Consider the following 14,796-nt stretch of genomic DNA (forward strand, 5'->3'; position numbering starts at 1 on the left):
AGAAATTGGAAGAAATTTGTTATGATTTAGATATAGTTATTTTTACTAATAGAGCCATACAAAGCACATTTATCAGTCGATCTTTCCAAAATTCTGCACTATATTTTCTTCTATATCTTACGCCATGTCTACAGAATTTGGTCGATCAGTTCAGATAAGGGCGTAGTAGCTTCAATTTTCAATTTTATGACGATTGATTTTTTACATCTGCACATCTCTGGCTAATTTTTTCAAAATCTATTCTGATTTAGATTTGAATTGAGATTTATGGGTACCGATTTAAGCCCTAATAAGGTTGTAGTTACTAAAATTTGTACGAATTTCCACAATACTTGGTGCGGCTTGTTTATAAACCAACTAAAAAACTCGATCATAGTTCAAAAAACAGTTTTAGCTTAAATATATGTCCAATATAATATAGGTCCAGTGTAAGTGTAGAATCTACCAATCTAGTTTTATATAATAGATTTACACTGTAGATCTAATAGAGTGTTTGCTTGCCTCTCTGTCTGTTTGTTTGTGTGTTCCAAATAGACTCGAAAGTGGCTGAACCGATTTTCTTAAAATTTTCACAGATTGTGTAGGATGGTTTAGAAGGATTAATTTTTTGATATCGGAAGGGGGCAGACCCTCCAATATTGGACTCAAACAAAAGTTATTAGGGAGGAAATAACGAATATGGTCTGGAAGAAGCAATAGTCTTATTGGGTCCAGGTACCTAGGGGGCCGCCCAGACCCAAAAACCTCCTCAAATAAGCATATTGGACGATAATGTCAATATGGGACTCAAATGAAAGGTATTAGAGAGGAGATAACGAATGTGGTCTGGAAGAAACAATAGTCTATAGAATTTCTTGATAACGTACGATCGATAATCACGATCATGATTATATGGGAATATTTGCCAATCAAGGTTATATGGGTACAAATAAAGGGTATAGTATTTGGGAGTATATTCTGGGGAGATACATATGTTATTAAGTAAAAAACACAGTTTTCGCTTGGTGTCAATGAAGGCGCAGCGGAGCGGCCCGGGTTCAACTAGTATTACATCAATGGCACCTGCTTAATTTTGCCTTCTTTTACTTATTTTGTCTTGAAAACGCCTGAGTTCCCAAATAAAGGAGATACACCTGCCAAGGTGACAGGGAGGAGAGAATGTTCCATTTACTGAAAGCGCAAAATACCTGAGTGTTTTACTGTATATTGAACTTTATAGACAATATTTTAAAAAGATTAAGAAAGGCAACTCTTGCGCAAACACCTGCTACTTGCAAAAGCTGACTGTATACTCTCAAAGAGGTAGCTTAACGCTGCAGTTGTCAGACCTATAATGCTTAAAGTTCCCATGGATTGTTGGTCGGCACTTCAAAAATCCACCCACTGTTTAATATTCAGCCAAATCCAAGGAATGGCTTGTTAGTGCATCACAGCCGCACTGAGGACGATAATATCTGATGCACTGTAGTTAATGCTAAACCTAATGGATCTAATTGCTAGATAAATTGATGCGACCACTGCTGAGAGGCTAAGGAAGCTTTCTCTTTGGTCATGTGGAGGCTACAGTCATTGTGCTATCCATGATAAAATGCCCGATGTTCCAAGCAGTAAGGCTGAAACATTCCCTTAACCAATATTTGATAATAAGTACTGTACTACTATTTCTGATAGGATTGCTCGTAACTACAATGTCCCTGGTAATAGAAGTTACGTAGACTCATATACAGATGCTTCTAGACTAGACGACCAGCTGGGCTTTGAGGTGTACTCTGAAGAACTATGACTGATCCCATCTAAATGGTTACCCAGCCCTTGGATGCCACCATAGTTCAGATGTTAATAAATTCGCCTATGATGCTGAACGCCTATTCGTATCCTAGCGAGAACATCAGAACAAAAAATTTTTCAGAGGTGGTATTCCCGCCTAATGCTGCCGACATTTGTGAGGCAAAAACTTCTCCTCAAAGATATGTTAGGACTCGGTTGTAAAAAGGAGGCCCCTTATCATTGAGCTTAAACCTAAATCGCACAGCACTTATTGATATGAGAATGGTTTGCCCCTGTTCATTTATATTCATGGGGAAATTTGCTTTTTAGCCGACCCCCGTTGTGTGTATCAAGCGGAAATCCTTGCAATTAAAGAAGTGATGAAAGAGCTAAAATATAAAGTCGTAACGATGATTGACAGAAATATAAAGCCACACAGCCTTTAAATCTCGGTGGTACGTATTTCTGATTTCATGAATCTTCTTCACTTTCGCAGATCGCTGAACGAGATCACTGAACAGTACCAAATTCAACTTTATGGATGCCAGGCCTCAGAGATATCCTAGGGAATTATAGAGCAGCAAAACTAGGATGTCTCTGCGACAGCTAAGCTAAGTCTTTAGGATGAGGCACGAAGAACAACGAATGACAGATGGTAACAAAATGAAGGGGTGCAGTGCCCATTTCAAAATTATGTGGCCCAGTCTAGACTAGAAAAGGTCATATCATTATATCATGGTATCATTGCCTAAAACAGACTTCTATCTCAGTCATTGTGTTCCTCATGACCGATCACTGTCTAATCGGTAAACATGTCGATATACCAAAGGTTGCACGTAACTACTTCTGCAGAAACGTTAACGATGTCGAAGATGAGGAAACTGTAGATTGTTGACCGAATAAAATACATCAAAGGATGTGGGTATACTAATTTCGTCATTCCGTTTGTAAAACCTCGAAATATTCGTATAAGACCCCATAAAGTATATATATTCTTGATCGTCACCACATTTTAAATCCATCTAGCTATGTTCATCCGTCTGTCTTTCGAAAACACGCTAACCTTCAAAGGAATAAAGCAAGGCGCTTGAAATTTTGCATAAAAACTTTTAAGGACGGTTGGGATTGTAAATGAGCCCAATCGGTCCATCTCTTGATATAGCTGTCATATTAACCGATCTCCTTAAGCTTCTAGAGGGTGCAATTCTTTTACAAATTGGCTGAAACGTGGTGTTTTGGTATGACCTAATCCACACTTGAAGAGGTCTACCGCTTTGCTGTCATTGGCTAAAACAGACGTTTCAGTCATTTGGAAAATATGCAAAAAGACTGAAGGTTGCCAGTAAAGACTTTTGCAGAAGCTGTGAGGACATGAAAGAAGAAAAGACTATATAACACCTTCTGTGTGTGTGTCCCGCTCTGGCAGTCAGAAGGAGTTTCACTATATGTTCTCTTTTGCATGGTTGAAAAAGGCACATTTCTTATCCGATTTGGTTAAACTTGTGCACATATCGTTTTGGTATGACTTCGAACAACTGTTCCGAGTATGGTCTAAATCGATCCATAATTTGATATATCTGCCATATACACCGATCTCCTGATTAGCCCTTCAGCCTCTAGAAGGCGCGATTCTTATTCAATTTGCTAGAAATTTTGCACATGAAGTTTTGGTATGGCTTTTAACAACTGTGCCTAGTATGGTCTAAATGAGTTCATAACCCAATATAGCCGCCATATAAACCGATTTGGCTTGGACACGAGAATGGTACTGGTAATGGTGTCCAGGTCCATATCGGGCCATATTTACATTTATTAACATATATCTGCCATATTAACCGATCTGCTGATTCAGGATCTTAAGCCCATAAAAGCCGCAGTTATTACCAAATTTTGCTGAAATTTGTAACAGTGAGTTGTACTAGGGCCCCCGATATCCGATCGGAATATGGTCCATATCGGGTCATATTTACATAAAGCTACCATTCAGGGATTCAGGCTCTTAAGCCAATAAAAGCTGAATTTATCACTCGATTTCTCTGATATTCGGAACAGGGAATTGCAGTAGGACATCTGCTATTTGAACAGCGTATAGATCAGGTCGGACCATATTTTGATGTAGCCGCCATATAGACCGATCTGTGGATTTAGGGGCTTAATGCCTTCAAAGCAGTATTTATCACTCTATTTCTCTGAAATTTGGAACAGTGAGTTGGATTGGACTACCCAATATCCGATCACATCAGATCACATTTGGATATATCTGTCATATACACCAATCTGCCGTCTTAAGCGCGTTAAAGGCCCATTTATTTCCGATTTCCCTAGTATTTAGAACAACGAATTGAATAAGACCACTCGATATCCAAACAAAGTATGGTCTACAACAGACCACACTTAGATAGCGGTCATGTACACCGATCTGCCGATCAAAACCACCGATCACCGATCAAAACCCGATTTGATTGAAATTCGGAACAGTGAGTTGCAGTAAAACACCCGATATCCAAACGGAATATGGCCGAGAACGGACCATATTTGGATTTAGCTGCCATATAAACCGACTTTGGGTCTTAAGCCAATAAAAGCCGCATTTATAACGTCTTAAGCCAATAAAAGCCGCATTTATAACTGGATTTCATTGCAACTTGGAACAGTGACTTGGATTGGGCCTCCCGATATCCGAACCAAGTATGGTCTACATCAGACCACCCTAGGATATAGCTGCCATACAAAACCGATCTGCCGACTTAGGGCTTAAGCACGAAAAGGCCCATTTATTTGCCGATTTGACTGATATTAGGAACAACGAGTTTTATTTAGTAAGGCACCCGATATCCGAACCGAGTATGATACTCATCAGAGCACATTTGGATATAGGTGCCATAGAGGCCCTTCTGCCGACTTAGATTGAGTGAGTTGGATTGGGCCACCCGATATCCGATCGGAGTATGATTCACATCAGACCATACTGCCATACAGACCGATCCGCTGACTTAGGGTCTTAAGCGCGTTAAAGCGGCATATAGTTTCCGATTTCGCTGAAATGTGAAACAGTGAGTTGGATTGGCCTAACCGATATTCGAACCGAATATGGTCCATATCAGACCACACTTCGATATAGCTGTCATATTCACCGATCTCCGGATTTAAAGATATTAAGCCAATAAAAGTCGCATTTATAATCCGATTTCGCTGAAATTTGAAACAGTGAGTTGAATTGGCAACTCGATATCCGAATCGAGTATGGTCCATATCAGACCACACTTGGATATAGCTGTCACAAACACCGATTTGCAGATTCAGATAAACCGCATTTATCACTCGAACCCCATTTGTCACTCTTTTTCTCTGAATTTTGGAACCGTGAGTTGAACAAGGCTACTCGATATCTGAGCTGAGTATGGTCCACATTAGACCACATTTAGATATAGCTGCCATATAGACCGATCTGTCGACTTAGGGTCTTAAGCGTCTTAGGGTAATGACGCATTTAGTTGGCGATTTTGCTGATATTGGGAACAATGAGTTGAATTGGATTTTATTTGGATATAGCTGCCGTCTGGGAGAGACGGTTGGGAAACCACCGTAGCGCAGAGGTTAGCATATCCGCCTCTGACGCTGAACGCCTGGGTTCGAATCCTGGCGAGACCATCAGAAAAAATTTTCAACGGTGGTTTTCCCCTCCTAATGCTGGCAACTTTTGTGAGGTACTATACCATGTAAAACTTCTCTCCAAAGAGGTGTCGCTCTTAAGCACGACGTTCTGGCTCGTCTATAAAAAGGAGGCCACTTATCATTGAGCTTAAACTTGAATCGGACTGCACTCATTGATATGTGAGAAGTTTGCCCCTGTTTCTTAGTGGAATGTTCATGGGCAAAATTTGCAAATTTGCATTTTAGCTGCCGTCTAGCCCGATCTGCCGATTTAGGGTCTTATGCTCATAAAAGCCTCATTTATTGACCCTTTTCTCTGAAATTTTAATCTACAACTTGTATAAGGCTTCTCGGTACCTGAACTAAATATGTCCAGAGTGTTGTAATAAAATAAGATCCGTGGTGGTTGTCATCCAAAGATTTTGGCCGACCATTTACAACTAGATTTTCAATCCAAATATGATTTTATGACAAAATTTTTCCTATATTCTTGGTAGGACTCTAGTCTAGGTGTTCAGGGTCTAGGTAGACATGTGTTGCAGCTGTAGGGGGCTTACTCTGTAAGGTTTCTCAATTATATTGGGTTGCCCAAAAAGTAATTGCGGATTTTTTTAAAAGAAAGTAAATGTATTTTTAATAAAACTTAGAATGAACTTTAATCAAATATACTTTTTTTACACTTTTTTTCTAAAGCAAGCTAAAAGTAACAGCTGATAACTGACAGAAGAAAGAATGCAATTACAGAGTCACAAGCTGTGAAAAAATTTGTCAACGCCGACTATATGAAAAATCCGCCATTACTTTTTGGGCAACCCAATAAAACCACCTTTGTGTTTCTATTAGTTGCACATCTAGAATTATCACTAGTAACCAAGTTGGCGCTTACCCGCTTATGTTAAGACATGCAATACAACTTGTTGCGGTGGCTTTTTGTTGGACTTCTTTTACACTACCATCCACTATATTAAAGTTTCTTCTGTCAAAATTGATCCACCTATTATTTTGTATAATACATGCATCATTTTTAGCCTATGTCTTTTCTATAAATTGACCAGCTTTCATATAAAACATCCAAGTATTTAACCTTGTCGCATTTTAAAATTAGGCATGCTTCTCATTATAAAATTTTTGGCAGTGTTTGGTCTTAAAGTTAATATAAATATGATAATGTTTGTTTTGTTTTGTTTTTATTTATTTTTTTTTTTTTTCAAACTAAATTGTTACTGTTTATTAAAGACTTTAAACTACATATGTTTAAATTTCGACCATAAAATTTAAATACAATTTGCAACCAAAAAAAAAACCGGCCATACTTATAACTGTTTCTAATTGATTTATAACTGCTATAAATTGTAAAAACCGTTGACAAAATTCAAATATCAAATCTTCTTCTGTCCATCACTGGTTTTAGTCTAAATTTATACACCCTAACATTCATTTGATATTTATGCATGTTTAATGTTATCAGCCTTGCCAAACCTTAAGATGGTGTTTTACAAGCCTTATCTAAATTTGGCACATATATCATCTTCAAATTGGGCTCTTGATTAGCCTAAGGCATAGAAATCTTTCAAAATTTCTCAATTTATGTCTGTTTTTTGCGGTTGATAAATTTTGTCTCGGTTTTATGCACAAATCTTCACCATGCAATCTAAGGCAACATGTCATATATATGTATATGATTTTTGTTGTTGCGAATTCAGCTATAAGCATAATGAATAATTTTGAGCTACAATGAGCTAAGAGAAAATCAAAACGTTTGATAAAGATTTTGCTTGGGGTTTTTATATTAAACGAAATATATGACAGGGAACAAAACGTTCATTTTCTGCCTGAGTGCTTCGAATTAACATGCATCCATCCATCTATATTTGGCTGGCTAAATCTCAATGATTTGAATGGGGGAAATAAAAGGTTTACATTGAAGTTTTAGGCAATGAAGAATACAAAAACCAAATGAAATAACCGCCACAACAAAATAGAGAAAGAGCCATAAAAAAATTTGCGATCATGAAATTATGCGGTAGGCAAAACAAAAAAAAAAATTACCAACTCTGATAACAAACGACATTGATTGTCAATCAGTTGATAGTTTTTTCTTTTATCTTCTTTACTCTGTTGACCACTTGAAAATGTATGGCTTCCATTAAGCAATTCCCACAATGACCATCAGCAAAAAAAACTGCTAAAGATGGTTTATGGTAATTCGATTTTTATACTGGAATAAGGAAATCTTAAAATTAATTTCCTAGGGTTGCAACAGTAGGCATAGAAGAAAAATTTTTAACAAAAGATGCTACAATAGAAACATTAAAAGTTAGAGCAGCATTGATAGCTGATATCATTCTAACTATCATTACCGTCATTTTGAAATTTCATCATTATTCCTTTTTTTTTGTTGAAGTATAGACAACAAGCATTCTGAAAACCCCCATTCAAATCCCTTAAAATTGCAAATGCAGCATTATTAGCAATTTTTTTTATTGCACGTAGTTACTGGTATTTACTATTTCACGGCTATTATACTAGAAATAAACTATTATGTATGGGGTTGCCTTATATATTTCGGGATTAGAGAACAAAAACAAATATTTATCATGGAAAATCGCTTTATTGTTTTTCAAAATATTCCCCATTAAGATCTATAGACTTTTGCATGGGTTTGAACCAATTGTCGAAGCACTTTTGCCACTCCGATTGAGGTATCTCCAAAACATGCATTCTGAACGCATCAACCGCTTCTTCAGGTGTCGAAAAGCGTTGACCACTCATTTTACTTTTTACGTACGGGAATAAAAAGAAGTCATTCAAGGGCCACTGTAACGCAGAGGTTAGCATAACGACCTATGACGCTGAACGCATGGGTTCGGTGGCGAGACCATCAGAAGAAATTTTCAGCAGTGGTTTTCCCCTCCTAATGCTGGCAACATTTGTGAGTTATTATGCCATGTAAAACTTCTCTCCAAAGAGATGTCGCACTGCGTCACGACGTTCGGACTCGGCTATAAAAAGGAGGCCCCTTATCATTGAGCTTAAACTTGAATCGGATTGCACTCATTGAGATGTGAGAAGTTTGCCCCTGTTCCTTTGTGGAATGTTCATGGACAAAATTTGCATTTGCATTCGGTGCCAAGTCAGGACCATATGGCGGATGACTCATCAAATCGATGGTTTGAGTGCTCAAAAATGCAGTTGCTTGAGCCGATGTGTGCGAGCTCGCATTGCCGTGGCGAAGAGTGAACCGTCTTCGGCGGTTGGTTTTCCTGATTTCTTGGAAGAAAACTGGCAAACAAATGGTTGTGTACCACCAAGAATTGACTTTTCTAGTGGTACGATTACGACGATGTCCAGTTTTTCGAAAAAACAGTCAACTTTTGTTGGGTTTGGCTCATCTTGAAACACCCATACAGTCAACTGCTGTTTACTTTCGGGCTCATACGCGTAAATCCACGACTTATCACCAGCCACGATGTCATAGACGTGTTTTGAGCACACCATCGTATTTCTGGAGTGTTTCTTTCGACCAATCGACACGACCCTTTTTTTGAAGCGATTGACAAATTGTGTGGTATCCAACGCGAACAAATTTTTTTGACGGTCAAATGTTCATGCAATATTGAATGTATGCTGGTCCCACTAAAGCCTAAGGTAGTATCAATCCCACTATAGGTCACATGCAATATTGCAATATCAGTCGGCGCCCAGTATTAATGGTTTTCGGAACAATAACTGATTTTGGACGACATTCATGAAATTCGTCTTGGGGTGAACTACGGCCTCAGTTGAATTCACCATACCATCGATAAACACTGGTCCTTGATGAAGCTTCATGTTGTTAAGTTAATCCACGTCGAAAGTTGGTTCTCAATTTTATTCATTTTTTTTTTGGGCCAGATGAATCTTTTACGTTACTGTAAACAACACAAATAGCACTCGTATGTTAAAACTTTCTGAGTACGTATAACCTCAAAATTGTCAAGCTTTACGATAGAGCTGTCAGTTGCCAGATTGCAACACAAGTGTTGTACAGTCCCAAAATATAATAGGCAACCTTCGTAATTGGCTATAGCTGCCATATAGACCGATTTGGCGATCTAGGATCTTAAGCCCGCAAAACCCGCATTTTTTGTCCAATTGTGCAGAAATTTGAAACATGTAGTTGTATTAGTGGCCCCGATATTCGAAACGAATATGGCCCACATCGCACCATATTTATATATGGCTGCCTTATGATCGATATGCCGGTTCAGGACCCGTAACAGGCGCATTTATTATCCGACTTCGATAAAATTTGAAACAGTGAGTTTTTTTAAGCCTCCCAACATCCGACTCAAATATAGTTCAGATCGGACCATGCTTAGATATAGCTGTCATATAGAGCGCTGCTGATTTAGGTACTTAAGTCCATAAAATTCGCAGTTATTATCCGATTTCGCTAATATTTAAAATTGTGAGTTGATTGAAGCCTCCCGATATCCGACTATGGTTCAGATTGGGCTATATTTAAAAAAGCAAATCTGCCGCTTTAAGGTCTTAAGCCTATAAAAGCCGCAATTGTTATACGATTTCGCTGAAATTCGAAATTGTGAGTTGATTGAAGTCTTTGGTCTAGGTTTTTATTCCCATATTCTTATATATAACAAGTAAAAAGGCATTAAGTTCGGCCGGGCCGAGCTTAGGATACCCACCACTTCAGGTATATATGAAAACCCCCTTTCGGCACAATCCGGTGAAAATTGGATAACTTATGCACCCAAATTCGACACGGATATTGAGTGGGCTAATAAATTAAAGTCATTTTTGAATTTTGTGTTTCAAATTTCAACAAAATTGTGTAATAAATAAAGCTTTTATGAGCTTCAGACCCTTAATCGGCACATCGGTCTATATGACAACTATATCTAAATACAGTCCGATTTTTGCCATATTTGGGACGGAAGTCGGAGAACTAAGACTACCCACTGTTTTAAATTTCATCGAAATCGGGTATAAAATAAAGCTTTTATGGGCTTCAGACCCTTTATCGGCAGATCAGTCTATATGAAAGCTATATATAAATATAGTCTGATATGGACCATATTTGGGTCTTATATTAGGAGGCGTAAAACTACTTACTGTTTTAAATTTCAGCGAAATTGGTTAAAAAATAAAGCGTTTACAGGCTTCACACCCTTAATCGGGAGATCGGTCTATATGGCAGCTATATCCAAATATAGTCCGATCTGAACCAAATTTAGGTCTTATATTAGGTGGCCTAAAACTACTCACTGTTCCAAATTTCAGCAAAATCGGTTAAAAAATAAAGCTTTTGTGGGCTTTAGACCCTCTATCTGGAGATCGGTCTATATGCCAACTGTGCCTAAATATAGTATGATTTGACCCAAATTTTCACAGATCGTGTAGCATGGTCTGGAAGGAAACATAAGCTCCATATTCTTTTTTTTTTTGATATCGGAAGTGGACATCACCCTCCCGCTTCCCCAAAAGTACCACCCAAAAATAAAAGTGTACCGATCAGAACAATATGGGATTCAAATGAAAGGTATTCAGGAGTAGAATACGAATTTCGAATTAAAAATTTGATCCAAATAACCTTCGAAAGTTAGCGTGCTTTCGAAAGACAGACTGATGGCCAGATAGACTTTAAATGTCATGACGATCAAGAATATATATACTTTATGGGGTCTTAGACGAATATTTCGAGGAGTTGCAAAAAGAATGACGAAATTAGTATACCCCCATCCTATGGTGAAGGGTATAACAATAAATTAATGGCGATAAGCATATTAATTTTGAAAGCAGATGCGATTTTATGTCAAAGTCATTAAAATCCATTTAATGGTCCTACAAAATTTACAAAATAATTTTTTGTTATAAAAGCATATTAGCTTTGGAAATAAAAGCATATCGCCACAGGAAATAAAGTTTTTTCAACTTTTTTTTATATTTTTAAAAAATTTTGAAGAAAAAAATTAAATCTTCCGGATTCGGAGTCGAGTAAAAATTGCCCGACTCCGCAGCTCTGGTTTCTACTTATCATATGTCAAAAAGTGAAAGCTACCGAAATACCTGGTGATACAAAGTAACACCTCTCGTTGGAAAACACTTTACAATCTCAAGCACAAACTCCGATGTCAGAATCGTACTCTACCAAAAAAAACCATTTATTTAATTACCACACTATCACGATTGGTCAATAAGCTTATTTGGTGTGGTTTCAGGAAAAGGGCCTCCTGCCATATGCTTAGAACAAAATTTTGCCTGATTTTTGCGGTGGATTGAAATTGCATATTTAACCATAAACATTTCATTGCATGAATAGCGACTCAAGTTGGAGCTCAATGATAGGAAATCACTTAGTAGAGAAGTATACACGACCGGCTTAATACCTTGCAAATGTCTTCAGCAATTGTTTAGGGATAACCATAGCTGAACTTATTTTCTTATGTCCTCGCCAGAATGCACTCAATATCAATTAATTACTCCCGGCACGGGATAGCTGAGAGCTCCACACAGGCTGGAACGTTGAGGTCCGCTGTCACGAGAAGATCAGTTTGCGGTTGGGGAATGCTCCATGCGGAGTAGCTGCAACGGCAGTCGCGGACAATCAGCGGTATCGAGCGGAAAGTCTCAGTGAGAGGCCGGGCGACACCGGCTCTTGCACAAATACTGAGTGCCTATTATGCTCGATATGACAAGGCGGGTTATTGCCGTCCCACATGAATATTTGGCTACAACAACAAGAACAACTCCAAAGCACTTATTTGCGAGAAACATAATCAATCTTTCTTTTAATTCAATTATAGAAATACGAAAGACTTAAGACACATACAGGGTGGCTGATGAATATTGCTACAATGATGAATATTGCTACATTTTTTTTTCGGTGTATGGAATACATTTTTCTTTTATTCATGTTAAATTAAATTATTAAATTAATTATTAAATTATTATTAATTAAATTAATTAATTAATTAATTAAATTAATTATTAAATTATTATTATTAAATAGAAAAAAAGTTATTACATTTTTTTTTGGTAGCGGCTTTCATCAGCCACCCTGTACATGACCCCCAAATGTAGCAAAATATATTTTCAACTTTAACTTCTTGTTATGGTGTAAAATATATGTTTCAACTGAAATAATAACCAAAAACTATTCAATGTTTGTTTTATCAAAGTGCGGCATTATACCACACATAGTTAAAGTGTGATAAATGTTTTCGGCAATTTTTCATATATCTTCCTATCATAAACATATCTGTGATAAACAAATCACTTAGGAAACACATTTTCACATAAACAATAGCCACTTTTCTTGTAGACATCTCGACTACAAGAATTTAAGTTCATACAAAAAGTTCCTCAATTAATTTTAATTAATTAATTCTTTCATTCACCTAAACAATATGCGAATACATATGATTTTCAAATAGACATCCAAAGCAGCGTAGCTATTCAACAAAATCACAATCATCATCTATGGATGGATAATACACCACGCGAATAAAAGCGTATTTGGTGATAAGAAAGAACACACGAGCATTGGCCAATATGTACATAAGAAAAATAGTCACGCTGCGGTTGTTGCCGTGGAGGGAACTTTAATGAAATGCTTCCGTATACGAAAATGGTATATCTGTCTGTTGGCCATTAATATTTAAATATGCTCTCACTGGCATTAAAGAATTCTGCTATGGCAAAAAAAAACAAAAAATTCAAAAATTGTTATACTATAGTCACTCGTGACAGCTCAATACATATGCCATACATATATATGCAAGCTTGAAGAAATATACTTTTGAAGACATATCGTTGTATGCTAATGAAATGAAGGCAGATGTTTTTAAAAAGCCAATCACGTTGTTATACCCTTAAAAAGCCATAACTACACATATAAGCTTATATGGATGTGTGTGTGTGTGAAGCTGAACGCACATCTGTGTATAGTTTTCTTGTCTAAAAAAAAGGTGATTCTTTTTCATGTTGCTTCTTTTCTGTTAAACTAAAGATGATTATCACACAACAACCTTGGGTTTTTTGATTCTTTTTGGTTTTTTGCTTATTTCTTTTTTTTCGTTTTTTTTTTTTGTTTCATTCACCCCTAGAATCTTGCCTAGATTTTTTTTGTATTTTGTAATTTCTCTTTGATTCTGTGGTTTACCAACTTATACCAATACATTTGATATTAACGGTATTTATCAGAGATTTCCCTTCCGTTTTGCTTTTCCTCTTTAGTATTTCCGCTTTTTCTGCATTCAAATTGAAAATAATTCGAGAAGAAACGAGAAGAAAAAACAAACTGCCTTCAATTTAAATAATATCTAGGTGAATTATTCTCAGATTCAGAATGATGTTGGTGTTTTTGATTTTGTTTTAATGCTATTCAAGAATGTGAACAATGATGCTGTGTGTGCTTATGTCTTATATTAGTTTTGGCAGTATTTTTTGCTCTCTCATTCTCTTTTTCTCTATGAAATTTGAAAAATTGTGTATTGTATGAATTCGAAATATAACTTTACAAACCTGAGTTGGATGCTGAGATGTTTCAGTGTTAAAACGGTTCTTAATCAAAACGGTTGTGCTACAAAAAAAAAAAAAAAAAAGATTTATTACGGTGAGAGTGATTTACACACAAAATACAATTATAATAAAATAAATATATTTAAAAATTATTTAAAATATATATAAACAAATTAATAAAAACAATACGCCGTATATTTTATGTTTGCATAAGTCTCCTTGAATTAAAGAAAACCATAAAATACTGAATATAATACGGGTAAACTTTATTTAAATAAAATGATTAGACAGTTGGAAACGACAAAAAAAGCTCACAAATATTTAAAACTCTAAAAAAATAGTTCAAACACAAAAAATGTACAAAAATTCAAATGCAAATTTAATTAAGGAACAGGGGCAAAAAAAAATAAAGTGTAATAATTCCTCGTAAGACTACCACAGAGGAAGAAAACTATTTATAAAATAGACAAGATTTTTTTGCTGAAAAAAATGAAGAATCTTCTCAAAACAGTGTTTTTTTTTGTGTATTGGTTGTAATAATTTTTACGTAATATAATTGTCTTTGGATTCTTATGGACCTTATGTGGGCTTTAAGTTTCGACCTTAAAACTTTTTTTTATAATTTTTAAAAAAATTTTCAGTTGAAGTCGGATAAGTGAAACTCTAAAAATGCATCCTTTTGGTCACTTATCCGAAATTTTCAGTTTAGCGTCACTCGGATAAGTGAAATTAATTATCTGTTAAGCGATATTAGCATAAATGCAGACGAATTTTCACGTCAACGTAGTAATTATGCATGAAAAAACTTGAAAAAGATCAATACTGAGCAGAACTCTTTAAAAGTTAGAGACA

The 14,796-nt window shown here is 36.3% G+C and overlaps 3 protein-coding genes across 5 annotated transcripts in view; 1 reads left to right on the forward strand and 2 right to left on the reverse strand.

Moving 5' to 3' along the window:
- LOC106084340 (zinc finger protein 277) overlaps positions 1-14,796 on the reverse strand; it is a 212,485-nt gene that overhangs the window by 145,959 nt on the left and 51,730 nt on the right. The window contains exon 3 of the mRNA XM_059369233.1: positions 13,948-14,005. The gene's annotated coding sequence lies outside the window, so the exon portion shown is untranslated. The remainder of the gene's footprint in view (positions 1-13,947; positions 14,006-14,796) is intronic.
- LOC106084342 (uncharacterized) overlaps positions 1-14,796 on the reverse strand; it is a 207,880-nt gene that overhangs the window by 145,959 nt on the left and 47,125 nt on the right. For both annotated transcript variants that reach the window (XM_059369234.1, XM_013247957.2), the window contains exon 2: positions 13,948-14,005. In XM_059369234.1, the coding sequence (XP_059225217.1) occupies positions 13,992-14,005 (14 nt within the window). In that variant the 3' untranslated portion in view covers positions 13,948-13,991. The remainder of the gene's footprint in view (positions 1-13,947; positions 14,006-14,796) is intronic.
- Positions 1-14,796, forward strand: part of LOC106084339 (putative fatty acyl-CoA reductase CG8303) — a 176,231-nt gene that overhangs the window by 119,155 nt on the left and 42,280 nt on the right. The window lies entirely within an intron of this gene.

This window comes from Stomoxys calcitrans, chromosome 5 (genome assembly GCF_963082655.1).
Source record: "Stomoxys calcitrans chromosome 5, idStoCalc2.1, whole genome shotgun sequence".
Taxonomy (NCBI): domain Eukaryota; kingdom Metazoa; phylum Arthropoda; class Insecta; order Diptera; family Muscidae; genus Stomoxys; species Stomoxys calcitrans.